Here is a 12,766-nt window from a genome sequence, read left to right on the forward strand (position 1 = left end):
CCCTCGAAGGATAGACCATAAATCTAAATTGGATTTGGGGAGGAAAGCAATCTCTTAAACTCCTGCTAGTGTCAAACACTGTGCCAGGCCCTTCCTGTGCATTCCCACAACTTACAACAATCATAGGAGCCCATGTTCCTAGTTATTATTCAAGTGCCCTGGGTTTGCATCCTGGCTCCGTCCCTTACCAACAGTTGACCTTGGGCAATTTTCTTAGCTTTCCTATGCTTCCTCGTCTGCAAAATGGGGATAATAATACCTACTTCATCAAGTCGTGTTGGTAAGTCATTAGAATAACACATGTAAAGTATTTGCGGAACACTTTGTGAGCCATGGTAGACACAGTACACAGTCAGTAAATGTTAGCTATCATTATTGATAGGAAGCTGAGGCTCCGAGAGGTTTCAGCACTTTCTGGGGCTACCCAGATACTGAGTGTTAGGACCAAGCAATGAATCCATTTGCCCCCATGTCCTGTTGCACTATACCAGTGTTTCCCTAAGTGGGTTCCATGGGATGCTAGTCTGCAGGATGCTTAGTGAGAAGAGGGTTCCATGGTTAAATACGTTTGGGAAATGCTGCATCCTCTGTGCCCCTTTTGGAGAGTCGCAAAACACAAAACACATTAGCACTAGCATGCAAAAGAAGCTGAGTAGTCCTGTAGCAAAGCTACCTATTTAACTGTGTAATACAGCATTTCCCAAACTCATTTGACCACAAAACCTTTTTTTGTTTGTTTTTTGTTTCTTGTTTTTTACCTAACACCTATTAGCACCCAGCGGAACACACTGTGGGAAATGCCACTCTAGGCCGTGCAGCGTCCCCCGGAATGGTAATCATGCTTTTGTTCTTTTAAGGGGAAAACCATGATCTCTTTTTCATCCATGAGTGTGACTTAAACAGTCGACTGGGGAATGGCTTGCTCGCGTCCAGGGTCAGAGAGGAGCTGCGCATCTTCCCTTGGAGTCCAGCACCTGCCATCCTTTCCCCAACCAAGAGCCTTTCTCCTTCCAGACCCCTACCTGCCACCTCTTAATGATGTCCACCTCCCAACCACTTCTGCTTCCACCTCCTGTTTCCCACCTTTTAGTCTCATCTTCGCTCAGCTGATAATACTCAGCTGCTCCACCCTGACAGAGCAGAAAGGGGACTCAGTCAGTCCCCAAACTGGCCACATGGCCTTGGACAAGTCACCAAACCTCTAAACTTGAGTGTTATTTTCATCTGTAAAGTGGGGCTAGTAACACCCACCTATCTCACCTTGTTCTATTTGATGACGTAGCGTGATAATGCATTGGAAAATTACAAGGAGCTTTGCAAAAGAAGGTACTACAATTATTTCTAATGGCTCCAGTGCCTCTGGGAGGGAGCTTAGCCCTGTGCAGCTTGCTGATCCCTGGCCAGCTGTGAACCCTGTGGACTGAAATGCCACCAAAGTCACCCTTGGGTTTATTTGAATGGGACGACCAGATGAGACAGCTGCTCACACTCAGCCATATGCTTATGCATCGTTGTCTTTGTTCTGTCTCTGTCTCTCACTTGGCCACAGGTGAAATGTGTGCGATACTGGCCAGATGACACGGAGGTCTACGGAGACATTAAAGTCACCCTGATTGAAACAGAGCCCCTGGCAGAATATGTCATACGCACCTTCACAGTCCAGAAGGTAAGCTTCCCAGAGGCTGTGGGCAGCCGGTCCACCATAAGAGCTGGCTTCTTTGTTCATCCAGAACACGTAGTGACCGAGGGTCTGCTCTATGTCCAGCCCCATGCTTGGCACCAGCAACAGATCAGCAATCAGGGCAGACATGGATCCTGCTACCATGGATCCCACATCTAGTAGGCTGGACAAACTGAATTCAATAAGCAAGTCAATGAAATAACAACGCATTGTGATAAAAGTCACACAGGAATATGCAAAGGATGGAGATAGAAATCCACAGGAGGATGGGGTGGTGGGAGAGGGCCTCTTAGTGGAGGAGGCGTTTGGGCAGAGAATGAAGGAGGAGGAACCAGTGCAGGGTAGAAAGGAAAGAAGAGCTATCCCAGGCAGAAGGAAAAAACATGCAGTCTGGAGGGGGAAAAAATGATCTCAAGCTGTTCAAGGCCTGTGGTCTCAACCGGGGGCATTTTGATCCCCCAAGGAATATTTGTAAATGTCTGGCAACATTTTTGGTTGACACAACTTGGGGGAGAAGGGTTAGGATGGTACTGGCACCTAGTGGGTAGAGGCCAGAGATGCTTATAAATATTGCACAATGCACAGGACAGCCCCGACAACAAAGGATTTTCCAGCCCAAGGCATCAGTAGGTTGAAAAATGATGATCTAGACATTAAAAGGAGGCCAGGGCTGTACAAGCTTGGTGAGCAAGAATGTGATTGCAAATAATAATACATATATTTATAACTTATTATATAATCATTGCTATTCTATCATTACTATTATATCATAATGATAGCTAACATTTACTGAGCACTTACTGAACCAGGTACTTTTCTAAATGCTTTGCATAGAGTAACTCAGTTAATCCTCCCAGCAACCCTATAAGGTAAGAGCTATTATTATCCCCATTTTGCAGATGAAGAAACTGAGACACAGAGAGTTTAAATCAGTTGTCCAAAGTTGCCCAGCTGCAAGGCTGGTAGAACCAGGAATCACACCTTGGCCCCTGTAACACACTTCTCTTTCCATTACACCACAGGTTCCATTCCTCTAAAACCAGCCACTTTAGTAGACAACATGGCCACAGGCCTGAGGATGCAAAAGCACTGGGGACTTACATGCTTTGAGAGCTATGCCCTTGAGGCTTGGACAAGTCCTTGCAAGGGCCAAAATAGGCTGCTCTGCAGACTAGAGCCCGGCATGCACACAGTACTGTTCCAGCATACAAAGTGGCCTAGGACATATTGTTTGCCCCCAGAAGCTCCCACTCCAACCCCCAGACTCCTAAAGTCTCAGGGTCTTTTTCATCTGAGTCCGCAGTCTTGGGTGAAAAAGTCAGGAAGCCTGTGAACTCCCTGCACTAGAAGGAAGGAAACCATTGGGACTTCGATGTTGCCTTAGGTCAGGTTTTTTAGAAGCAGAGCCTGAGGCAAGGATTCAGGAAAGTAAGGTATATCAAGGGAGCTCTCCTAGGAAAAATTCCTAAGAGAGTGGGAAGCAGGAGAGGGAAGGAAAGACACCAGCCAAGGGCAGAGGCTCCAGTGAAGTCTAGCCTAGAGGCAATCCACAGGGAACCTCCAAGGATAAACCATGCCACAGGGTTGTCCCCCTTAAGGCAAGGAAGCCAGACCTCTGTGCTCCCACATCAGTCAGTCTGCTGACCGTGGACCATCCACTGAGGGGTAACCTCCAGGATGGGCCAGCCCCTGTCAACTGATGGCATGTCTCCAGAGAAGGGGACAATTGGGAGGCAGTAGCAACCAACAGTCCCTGCAGCTGAGGCCTGGGAGCATAGGCCCAAGGAAAAGGACCCAGGTGGGATACAAGTTTCATCTGTCACATCTGTGTTGGATGCCCGAGGATGGGATGAGCGACTGGGGACATGGGCAGGGAGGCCTTGAGGAATTGCAGCTAGCAAACCATGTTGAAGAATTATGGTCCTTTCTTGGGTTACATTTTCTTTGTCTTTTAAACAACCATGAGGGAAGATATTACTCATAGGGAGATGCCCTTAAAAGACCCCAAGGGCCTCTGAGGATTAACTGGGCTTAGCCAGCCTCTCCACAGCACGCAGGCAGGCACTCAGCAAACATCGCCTGTGGTTTTAGCTCAAAATCGGTTCCTGAGCTGGGAACCTGGAAATAATAAACAGGGAGTGCTGTCTGCCCTTGAAGATAGCACAGTCACATCAGGGAGAGAAGATCCTTGATAAATCATCATAGCACAGGTGGGAAGAGCTCGAAGGAGGGCTTCTTGGGACTGAATTGATTTGGAGGATGGTGTGGAAAAAGTCCAAGTATTCTTGAAGGTTTCTCCTCTCTCACTTCAGCTCATCCATCACGGCCTTAATCTGGGCCTCTGGTTTCTCCCTCCTAACAGGACTGTCTGCCTCTAGTCCTGCCCCTATGTTAGTTTGGGTTTCCCAGAAGCAGAGCCAGAAGCAGCAGGGGTTTAGGTGCCCTGGCTCGTGTGTTGAGGGAGAGTTTGCAGGCGGAAGGCGGTGAGAGAGCCAGGACGGAGTGGGGAAGGGAGCTGAGTGAGGATGTGGCCTCAGCAGAGACTTGCTTCCACCTGAACCCATGAGAGCCCTGGAACATGAGTGGTACTGCACACTTGGTCCAACCTTGAAGCAAAGGGGCCTCAGGGGCCCCCCTTAGGGTAAAAATAAATTTCTGTTTTTCCCAGAACATTACTGGTTTTAGCACTGAAAGTCCCACGTACTGGGGAACCCCTCAGTCCTGGGCCGACTGAGCAAGTGGCAAGCCAATTGGTCATTCTCCCTCAACTATCAGTCACTGGAGGATGCTGCCCCACCCAGCCACACCCCCGGGGAGGGCGTTCCTGTTCAGCTGAGAACAGTCCTCTTCAGAAGAGGGTAACTGTGAGCTGTGTACAGACACGACTCAGAGCAGCTGGCAATGAGTCCACTGACCCAGTGATGGGGATCTGAGTAGGTACCAATAGTGCCCTCTCTGCAACCCCCGATCCACCCACCTGAATCCATCCTTCATGTAGCAGGATGCAGCCTCCTAAAATACAAGTCTAATGATGCATTTCCTCTTGTGTGGACCCATCTGTGTAATCTCCCTGTAGCTTCCCAATGCCTTTGAGATAAAGTCCAAAGGCCTTAATGTAGATTCAAGGACTTCTGGGATCCAGCTCTCATCTATTCTCCTACACCCCCAGGCCTGTGGTCCCCCATGGCCTGCCTTCCACTTGCCTCTAGCATTGCCCTGGGTTGCTAGTGATTCTCTGCACATGCCATGCTAAGCCCTGTCCCCAGGCCCGTGCCCATGCTGTCCCCTTGCCTTGGATTCCCTTCCTCTTCTCCCGTCAACTGGGTAATACTCACACATCGGTATATTAGAATGATTAAGAGTGCAGACTGTGGAGACAGCCAGTCAGGGTTCACATCATCTCTTTACAACTTATGAGTTGTACTGTGACCTTGGGTGTGTCACTTAACCTTGCTCAGCCTCAGTTTCCTGATCCATCAAGTGGAGATAAAAATATAGGGATTTATATCAGGATTATATAAGTTAGCATGCTGAAGTGTTCAGAAGAGTGACTGACACACGTAAATGCTTAGTTAATGTTAGCTATTATTTTCACTATTAGTTTGTTTCAAGATTCAGGTCAAGCATCACCTCCTCTAGAAAGCCTTCTCTGATTTCTCCTCTCCTCAGATCAGGTTAGCAGGTACTCCTTTATCCACTTCAACAGAATTACCCACTTGGGCATCTGCCTCCCCGACGAGGCCACGAGCTGTTCCAGGGATAGGAGCTATGGCTTTTATTCTCACCTTCCTAGTACCTAGCACAAGGCTGGGCACAGGTCACACTTGGTAAATGATTTTTAACTGAAGGAATGAAAAATCAAACAGACTCTTCCTATTCAGTGCTCTCTGGGTATCTACAGGAGATTGCTAAGCAGAAAAATAGTAGGTAGCAGGAACTGTCTAAGCAAAGGCTGAGAAGTGTGATCTGACCTTGGAATAGTCAGAAAACCACTGTTGGGACTGGAGTGTATGTCTGTGAGGGGTGAAGGAATGTGAAAAGGGAGGAGAACCGCTCAGAGTTCTAGGACCCACTCTGTCTCCATCAATCAGAGAAGCTCTGCTTTTGTTTGTTTCGTATCTTATCTAATCATTCTAAGTAAGAATCTAATTAATAAAGAAATCGACTAAGTTATATACATTTTGAAAGTCACACAGACTATCATAGTCAAGGCTGGAACATGACAGAACATCAGACCTCAATCACTGAAAGCCTCAGATTCCACTGGAAATAATTTGGACTTGGTCGTTAAGGCCAACATTTCTTTAAATCCGTTCTACTCGATACACCTCCTATGAAACACTTGTCAAAGACCATCCCCTAGGCAAACAAAAGGAGGTCTCCTAGGGTGCTCTGTGGCCCCCTAGGCATTCAGAGTGTGTTTGAGCACACTCTAAGACTCTGAGAAGTCCTGTAATAAAGCCATCAGTTTCATTGTAACAATCCCATGTTTCCCAAATGTAACTGATCACAGAATGGCTCTATGCAGTAACACCTATTAACACTGTGAGGGCCCTGTCCCTGCTGGAGGTTCCTCAGTGCAGCAGCTGTGGCTCCATGTGTTGCTGGGCTGGGTATGTGAGGGCAGCAGCTGGAAGAACAGAGGCCTGTTCTTTCCTCAGAAAGGCTACCATGAGATCCGGGAGCTCCGCCTCTTCCACTTCACCAGCTGGCCTGACCACGGCGTTCCCTGCTACGCCACTGGCCTTCTGGGCTTCGTCCGCCAGGTCAAGTTCCTCAACCCCCCAGAAGCAGGGCCCATAGTGGTCCACTGCAGGTAAGTCAAAGGTCCCTCACCTTGGGAGGCCGAGGCGGGCGGATCATGAGGTCAGGAGTTCGAGACCAGCCTGGCCAACATGGTGAAACTCCGTCTCTACTAAAGATGCAAAAAATTAGCTGGGTGTGGTGGCACACACCTGTAATCCCAGCTACTTGGGAGGCTGAGGCAGGAGAATTGCTTGAACCCAGGAGGGGAGGTTGCAGTGAGCCAAGATCGCGCCACTGCACTCTAGCCTGGGTGACAGAGTGAGACTCTGTCTCAAAAAAAAAAAAAAGAATTCCTCCAACTACCCTAGAGTGCCTCTGCACCTCAGCTTTCTTGGGAGGGACATGCTATCTTTTCTAGTGGCTTTACTCTTAGAGACTCCTCTTCCTGTGTCCGCCATGCTTTCTGATGAGACTTGGTCGCAAGGTCAACTAACAAGAGGAAGAGCAGTAGTGGCCATTGTTGTTGTTGTTGTCTGAAAACAGTGAGGTCACCAGGGAGGCAGGCTGAACACTGGCAGCATCTGCTGGGTCTGTCATGTGCACTTTACCCACATTATTCAATTTACTTCTCATCCAGTCTTGAGAGGTGGGCATTATTATCATTCCCATTTTACATATACAAAAACTCAAGTGCTGAGAAGGTAAACACAGAGTGGGAATATTTCACCTGCTTTTCTCCAGACACTCGCCCTCAGCTCCTTGACATGGCAGCAGGGTGCCTTGGTGGAAGCATGCTTCTTTTCATTTCTATTATTTTCAAAATCAGTTGCCAGCCTGCAGGGTCCCTCATAGAGAGAAATGGACAGCACCAGGTTTTACCTTATTATGGAGAAGAGAGATTTTCAGCTCTGACCTAGAAAGTCACATTGAGAATGAGTGGCACATCTTCGAATCCTCCCAAATGGAGATGAAGTATCATGTCAGGGGTGTCCAGAATTGGAGGAGGATGGTCTTCCTGACCCGAAGCCCGGCCAGCTGGCATCCCCCTCCTTCCCATTGCCTCTCTCTTCCACTATGACCTTGGACCAGCCCATCTTTTCAGACCTTGGATGCTTGAGTTATCACATCCCTTCCCTGGCAGTTTGTGTCAGTCAAGAGACCACGGAAGCTGTAGATGTCTCAGAGCCAGCCCCATCCTCATACAGCACCCATTTATCTTCCCAGCAATAGTAGCTACACAACCCCATTTCACAGATAAGGCAAGTGAGGATGAGGAGGTAATTCTGGACTCTCTAAGTGTTTTGCATGTATTCTCTGCTTTATATCTCACAGCAATCGAAGGGCAATAGATCATTAATCCCCCCATCTCTATATCCCAAAGAGCACCCAGATCAAGAGTTAGGGAGAAAGAAAGACAATGGCAAATGTTTATCAGGCCCTCTGCGCATGATGGCTCTAAGGCCTTACGTATCTCCATAGCAGGTCATCTTAATGCATCTGAGCAGAGTGGTACCCACTCCTGGGTCTGTTCTGAAAATTATTAACAAATGGGTTGGCTAAGTGTACTAAGTGCCTAAGAGAGAATGCCTGACATGTAGTGAGCACTCTAATGTATCATTATTCTCTGCCTCTTAATGTCTTCTCCCCCTCCCCAGATTATTAATCCTTCAGGAAAGGAACAATGTCTCCGTATTCCCACTCCTAATCCCAGCATCTACTGCATCTTACATTTTCAATAAATATTTGTTGAATATAATAGCCATTATGAGAGTCTACTAAGACTTTTATTGAGAAATTATTATGTATCCAGGCACAAAGCAATGTGTATACATTATGCATTTTAACTGTAATTCCATGCAATTTATACATATTAGGCTATTAATGCTGTGAGGTAAATCTATTAATTATTAACATCATTTTATAGATGAGTATTGAAACCCAGAGAGGTTAAGTCATTTGCCCAAGGTCACACAGCTAGTAAGTAATAGAGCCAGGATTTAATTCTAGGGGTCTCTTCAAAGACCCTGTGTTTGATTACTATGTGATGCTGAAATAAACACAGCTCTGTCTTCACAAGGACCCTGCAGGGAGGTATGTTAAATGCATCAGAAGTCTGAAGCTAACGGACACTAGGCAACTTGGTCACCACTGATAGTTCCAAAATTCAGAACCAAACTGGGCTGGTTCTTTATACTAAAGCATGCTGAATATGAACATTGAAGAAAAAACACGAGTGACCCCCTATACTCCCTCCCAGATACAGAGGCCGAGTCTCTTGAGTCCTCGCATCTGGATTTTGGGGAGTAGGTTCTGAAGCAAACTTAAACTATGAAATTTTCTCATGAATGAAGACTCTGCTTCCGATGGGTGTACTTTCCAAATTGTTGTAGGTAGTGGTCCGCGCTAGCCTGTGCTCCTTGGATTTATAATCAGCCAATATTGCTTTTTTGTTTTGTTCCATCTCTCTTCCTCTTTGTGTTTCTTTTGACATCCACATTGTTAGACAAAGACGCTTGTTTCCATGAGAAATGCAAGATGTGAAAACGCAGTGGAAGGGGGCCTCCTTGACAGGCTGCCCAGCCTTCCCATCCAAAACTGCACATGTGTGAAGCACATGTCTTATGTGCCTCTTGGTCGGCACTGATGTTTCAGAGCCCAGCACTCATCTAGAAAGGGCTGGCCAAGGCCCATAGAGTCTCATTGAGTTCCTCTGCTATTTTGTACTTGGTCTAAGATTCTCCTAAAGAAGCCACTAGTGACCAGAAATCAAGTATGTATTAGGAAATTTGATTCCTGACAAGGGTCTCCAGACGGTCAGTTGCTCCAGTTTCATAAGGCTCTTGCTTCGGAAACTTGATCCCTGACAAGGGTCTCCAGACCGTCAGCTGCTCCAGTTTCATGATGCTCTTGCTTCATGATCCTGGGAAAACAGCCGCAGATGGAGCCAGATGCTGGTCTTTGAACATTGTGCTCCACCATCCACTCTCCATCTTGGGCGCAGCTCGGAGAACTCGAGTTTCTGTCCTGTCATTCACCTCCCCTCTGTTCTCTCTCCTCTCCTTCTTTGCTTCCATCCATCAACCCATTTGCTGAAGAAGAGAAAAGAAGGGTAGAAAATAGGAAAGACATGTCTATGAGACATCTCCAGCATGCCAGGAACCATGCTAGGTGTTTTATGCTATATAGATGTATTATTTTATCCATCAGACAAGGAAACGGCATGTATATGTGTGGTTTGCGCATGCATTACAAACTATGCATATTAAGAAAGGAAATGTGGGAACACATAATCTGGAGCCAGACTGCTGGGGTAAAAGTTCCAGCTCTACCACTTGCCAGCTGTGTGACCTCGGTCAGGCAAGGTAAGCCCTCTATGCCTGTTTTCTCACCTGTGAAGTGGGATGAGAAACTTCTTAACCTCACAGGGAAATCTATAGGTAACATTTATAAAGCACGTAGAACAATGGCATTTTGTAAGCCCTGAATAAACCTTTGCTAAATGACCACATTAAAATAAGTCAGTCCTGATAAAATAGCCCTCGGAGACCAGCACTACTCTCTAATTTTACAAAGGAGACGGCTGGGGCTTAGTCTAAGTTTAGATGCTTACTCAAGATCCCCCAGGAACGCTGGGATTCAGACAGTTCTGTCTGACTTCTGCTGTATATGGCCTCTCAGCAGGACCCTTGGGGATAGGGCTGAATGCTAGGGGCCTCCCCAGGGCAGGTCCCCCTGCAAAGATCCTTAACAAAGATCCATACCTCTCTTCCAGTGCTGGGGCTGGGCGGACTGGCTGCTTCATTGCCATTGACACCATGCTTGACATGGCCGAGAATGAAGGGGTGGTGGACATCTTCAACTGCGTGCGTGAGCTCCGGGCCCAGAGGGTCAACCTGGTACAGACAGAGGTGAGTCCTAAGGGACCAAGACCGTTGGCCACCTGTAGCCCTGACCAAGGAGAAACATGATAGAACTGAGAGACCCATAGGTAGGGGCAACCTATGGAAAGGGTATGAGAGAAGCGGGAGGGAGTAGACTCATGGCTTACTATGGAGAGACTACTGTGGAAGCTAGGGTGCCCCAGCCAACCCTGGAGGTCTACAGTGCAGGGAGTTCCACCAATGAAGAATGGTGGTGAGTTCTCCATCTCTGAGGCCATCCAAGCAAGGACAGAATGACAAATTTCGGGGATTATTTGAATAGCATTCTTGCCTTGGGTGAAGTGATAGAGAAAGAGAAGGACTGGCATTTATTCAGTGACCACTACGTGCCAAGCGATGGTTCAGTCACTGCAGGGAATGGTTTAATCAACAAAGTAACTGAGTACTTAGGCTGGGTGCTGGGGATTTCAAGAGATGTAATACATAGCCCCTGCCCTCAAGGGAGAAGCAGACCTTCAGCACTTCTCCGTGCAGTTAGAGAGCCCAGACCTAAGAGTACTGAAAGGAATTAATCTTTATTGTTGTGTACCTACTGTGAGCCAGGCAGCATACATTCTTTCTAGTCGCGGTAGTGTTTCTACTCCTCCAAAACAGCTCCTACTATTATCTCCAATTTATCAATGAAGAAGAAACTACGAAAACTACGAAATTGTGTCCCTAAGACCTCACATACCAGACTGGGAGAACTTGGGTCCATGTGACCCCAAAGGCCTCTGCTTTTTTGCCAGAACCACACTCTGACTAAGCAGCCTTTTCTGCCTATCCCACTCTGTGCCTTGGCTTATCATTCCCGTAATGAGCCCATCTTCTGTTCTAGTGAAGGCTCTGGGTGCTTGGGCAGTCAGAGCTGGGACAGATAAGGAACTGTGTACATCATCAATCCTGCAAAGGGAAGTGACCCATGGCTTTGGTACAGCCAGCCCCTCTGACTCTGCAGTGAATACCACCACTGATTGGTTTACACACATAGGCTCTGAGCTAACTGACACAGGCCAGTCTTCAGGCTTCTAGCACTAAAGCCAAGAGGGCTGCTTTATCTATTCCCAGGTTCATGCATGCAGAAGGCAGGCTTGCCAGTTGCAGTCAGACAGATGAGGAGACAGACATATTCAAATGCAGATGCATCATGTTGCATCTGGAAAAGCACACTTTATAGAGAAACTGACCAAGTTCTGCAGAAAAGGTCACTCAACAAACATTTATCTAGGGCCTAGAAGTGACACCAACTTCTGCCTGGTGGATTAACAGATGGCCTTCCAGAAAGAATGAAACATTAAAGGTATGGAAAAGAGGGAGTGGAGTTTCAGGAGGAGAGAACAGCAGGTACAAATAATTGAGATAGGAGAAGACATGACACATGTTTTAGGAGCAGATTGTGAGACAAAGATTTGCGGGCAAATAATTTGCTTGGAAGGTAATCCCAAGACACACTGGCTGGTGAATGGGAAAGTGAGGCAGAGCAGGGAAGGAAACAAAGGCTACTTTAACAAGCTGTTCAACACTGTAGACAACTGGAACCCAATTCTGCTGGGAACTCTGAGACACATGCGTGTCCAAGTGATTCCACCTAAAGGGAGAAGGAACTTAGATTTCCGTCCTCAACTCTCTATCTGTCTCTGCTTGAGGGTTACTTTCCGTACAGCCCAAGTATCCTCTCTGCCTTCAGCAGAGAATCACAGGTGTTTGCAGCAAGCAGCCTTCCTTAGGTAAAGGTGAAAGCTGAAGGGACATGGGCTGGACACAAAGAGCACCTGCTACAGCATGTCTAGAAGTTTCTCATTTTATCAGTGACTATGCTATTACATCTTCTGTAAGAAACAAGACCCACCATAGTTCAGGTGATCATTAGGAAACGTGGAAAGTTGGTCCTTTGGGTTACAGTATAAAAAGTAAGGATTCTACAATATATTGACAAGTGTCTATCCTTCATAGCCACAATACTAAATGTGGACCACAAATTCCCAGGGCACTGTTCTTACCTGGCACCCCATTCCCTCTCTTCTGACTTTGCAGGAGCAATATGTGTTTGTGCACGACGCCATCCTGGAAGCGTGCCTCTGTGGCAACACTGCCATCCCTGTGTGTGAGTTCCGTTCTCTCTACTACAATATCAGCAGGCTGGACCCCCAGACGAACTCCAGCCAAATCAAAGATGAATTTCAGGTATGAGCAAATCCCAGGCTCGGTGACCATCTTAGTCAGTTTGGGTTGTTATAACAAATTTCCGTAGATTCGGTGGTTTAAATGACAAACATTTATTTATTACATTTCTGGAGGCTGAGAAGTCCAATATCAAGCTTCCAGTAAATTCAGTGTCTGGGGAGGGCTCACTTCCTGTCTTTCAGATAGCCATCTTCTCACTGCATATTCACATGGTGGAAAGCAGAAGCAGCAAGCT

The 12,766-nt window shown here is 47.1% G+C and overlaps 1 protein-coding gene across 17 annotated transcripts in view; it reads left to right on the plus strand.

The window, feature by feature from the left end:
* LOC105496374 (protein tyrosine phosphatase receptor type T) overlaps positions 1 to 12,766 on the plus strand; it is a 1,121,698-nt gene that overhangs the window by 1,077,007 nt on the left and 31,925 nt on the right. For 9 of the 17 annotated variants that reach the window (XR_011613330.1, XM_071079282.1, XM_071079280.1 and 6 more), the window contains 5 exons: positions 773 to 832; positions 1,550 to 1,666; positions 6,343 to 6,497; positions 10,200 to 10,335; positions 12,382 to 12,531. Coding sequence is in view for 16 of the 17 variants with exons in the window: in XM_071079282.1 (XP_070935383.1) it covers positions 773 to 832; positions 1,550 to 1,666; positions 6,343 to 6,497; positions 10,200 to 10,335; positions 12,382 to 12,531 (618 nt within the window). In the remaining variant the exon portion in view is untranslated. The remainder of the gene's footprint in view (positions 1 to 772; positions 833 to 1,549; positions 1,667 to 6,342; positions 6,498 to 10,199; positions 10,336 to 12,381; positions 12,532 to 12,766) is intronic. The other 8 variants (XM_071079290.1, XM_071079294.1, XM_071079284.1 and 5 more) reach the window with 1 other exon arrangement.

This window comes from Macaca nemestrina, chromosome 15, assembly GCF_043159975.1.
Source record: "Macaca nemestrina isolate mMacNem1 chromosome 15, mMacNem.hap1, whole genome shotgun sequence".
NCBI lineage: Eukaryota > Metazoa > Chordata > Mammalia > Primates > Cercopithecidae > Macaca > Macaca nemestrina.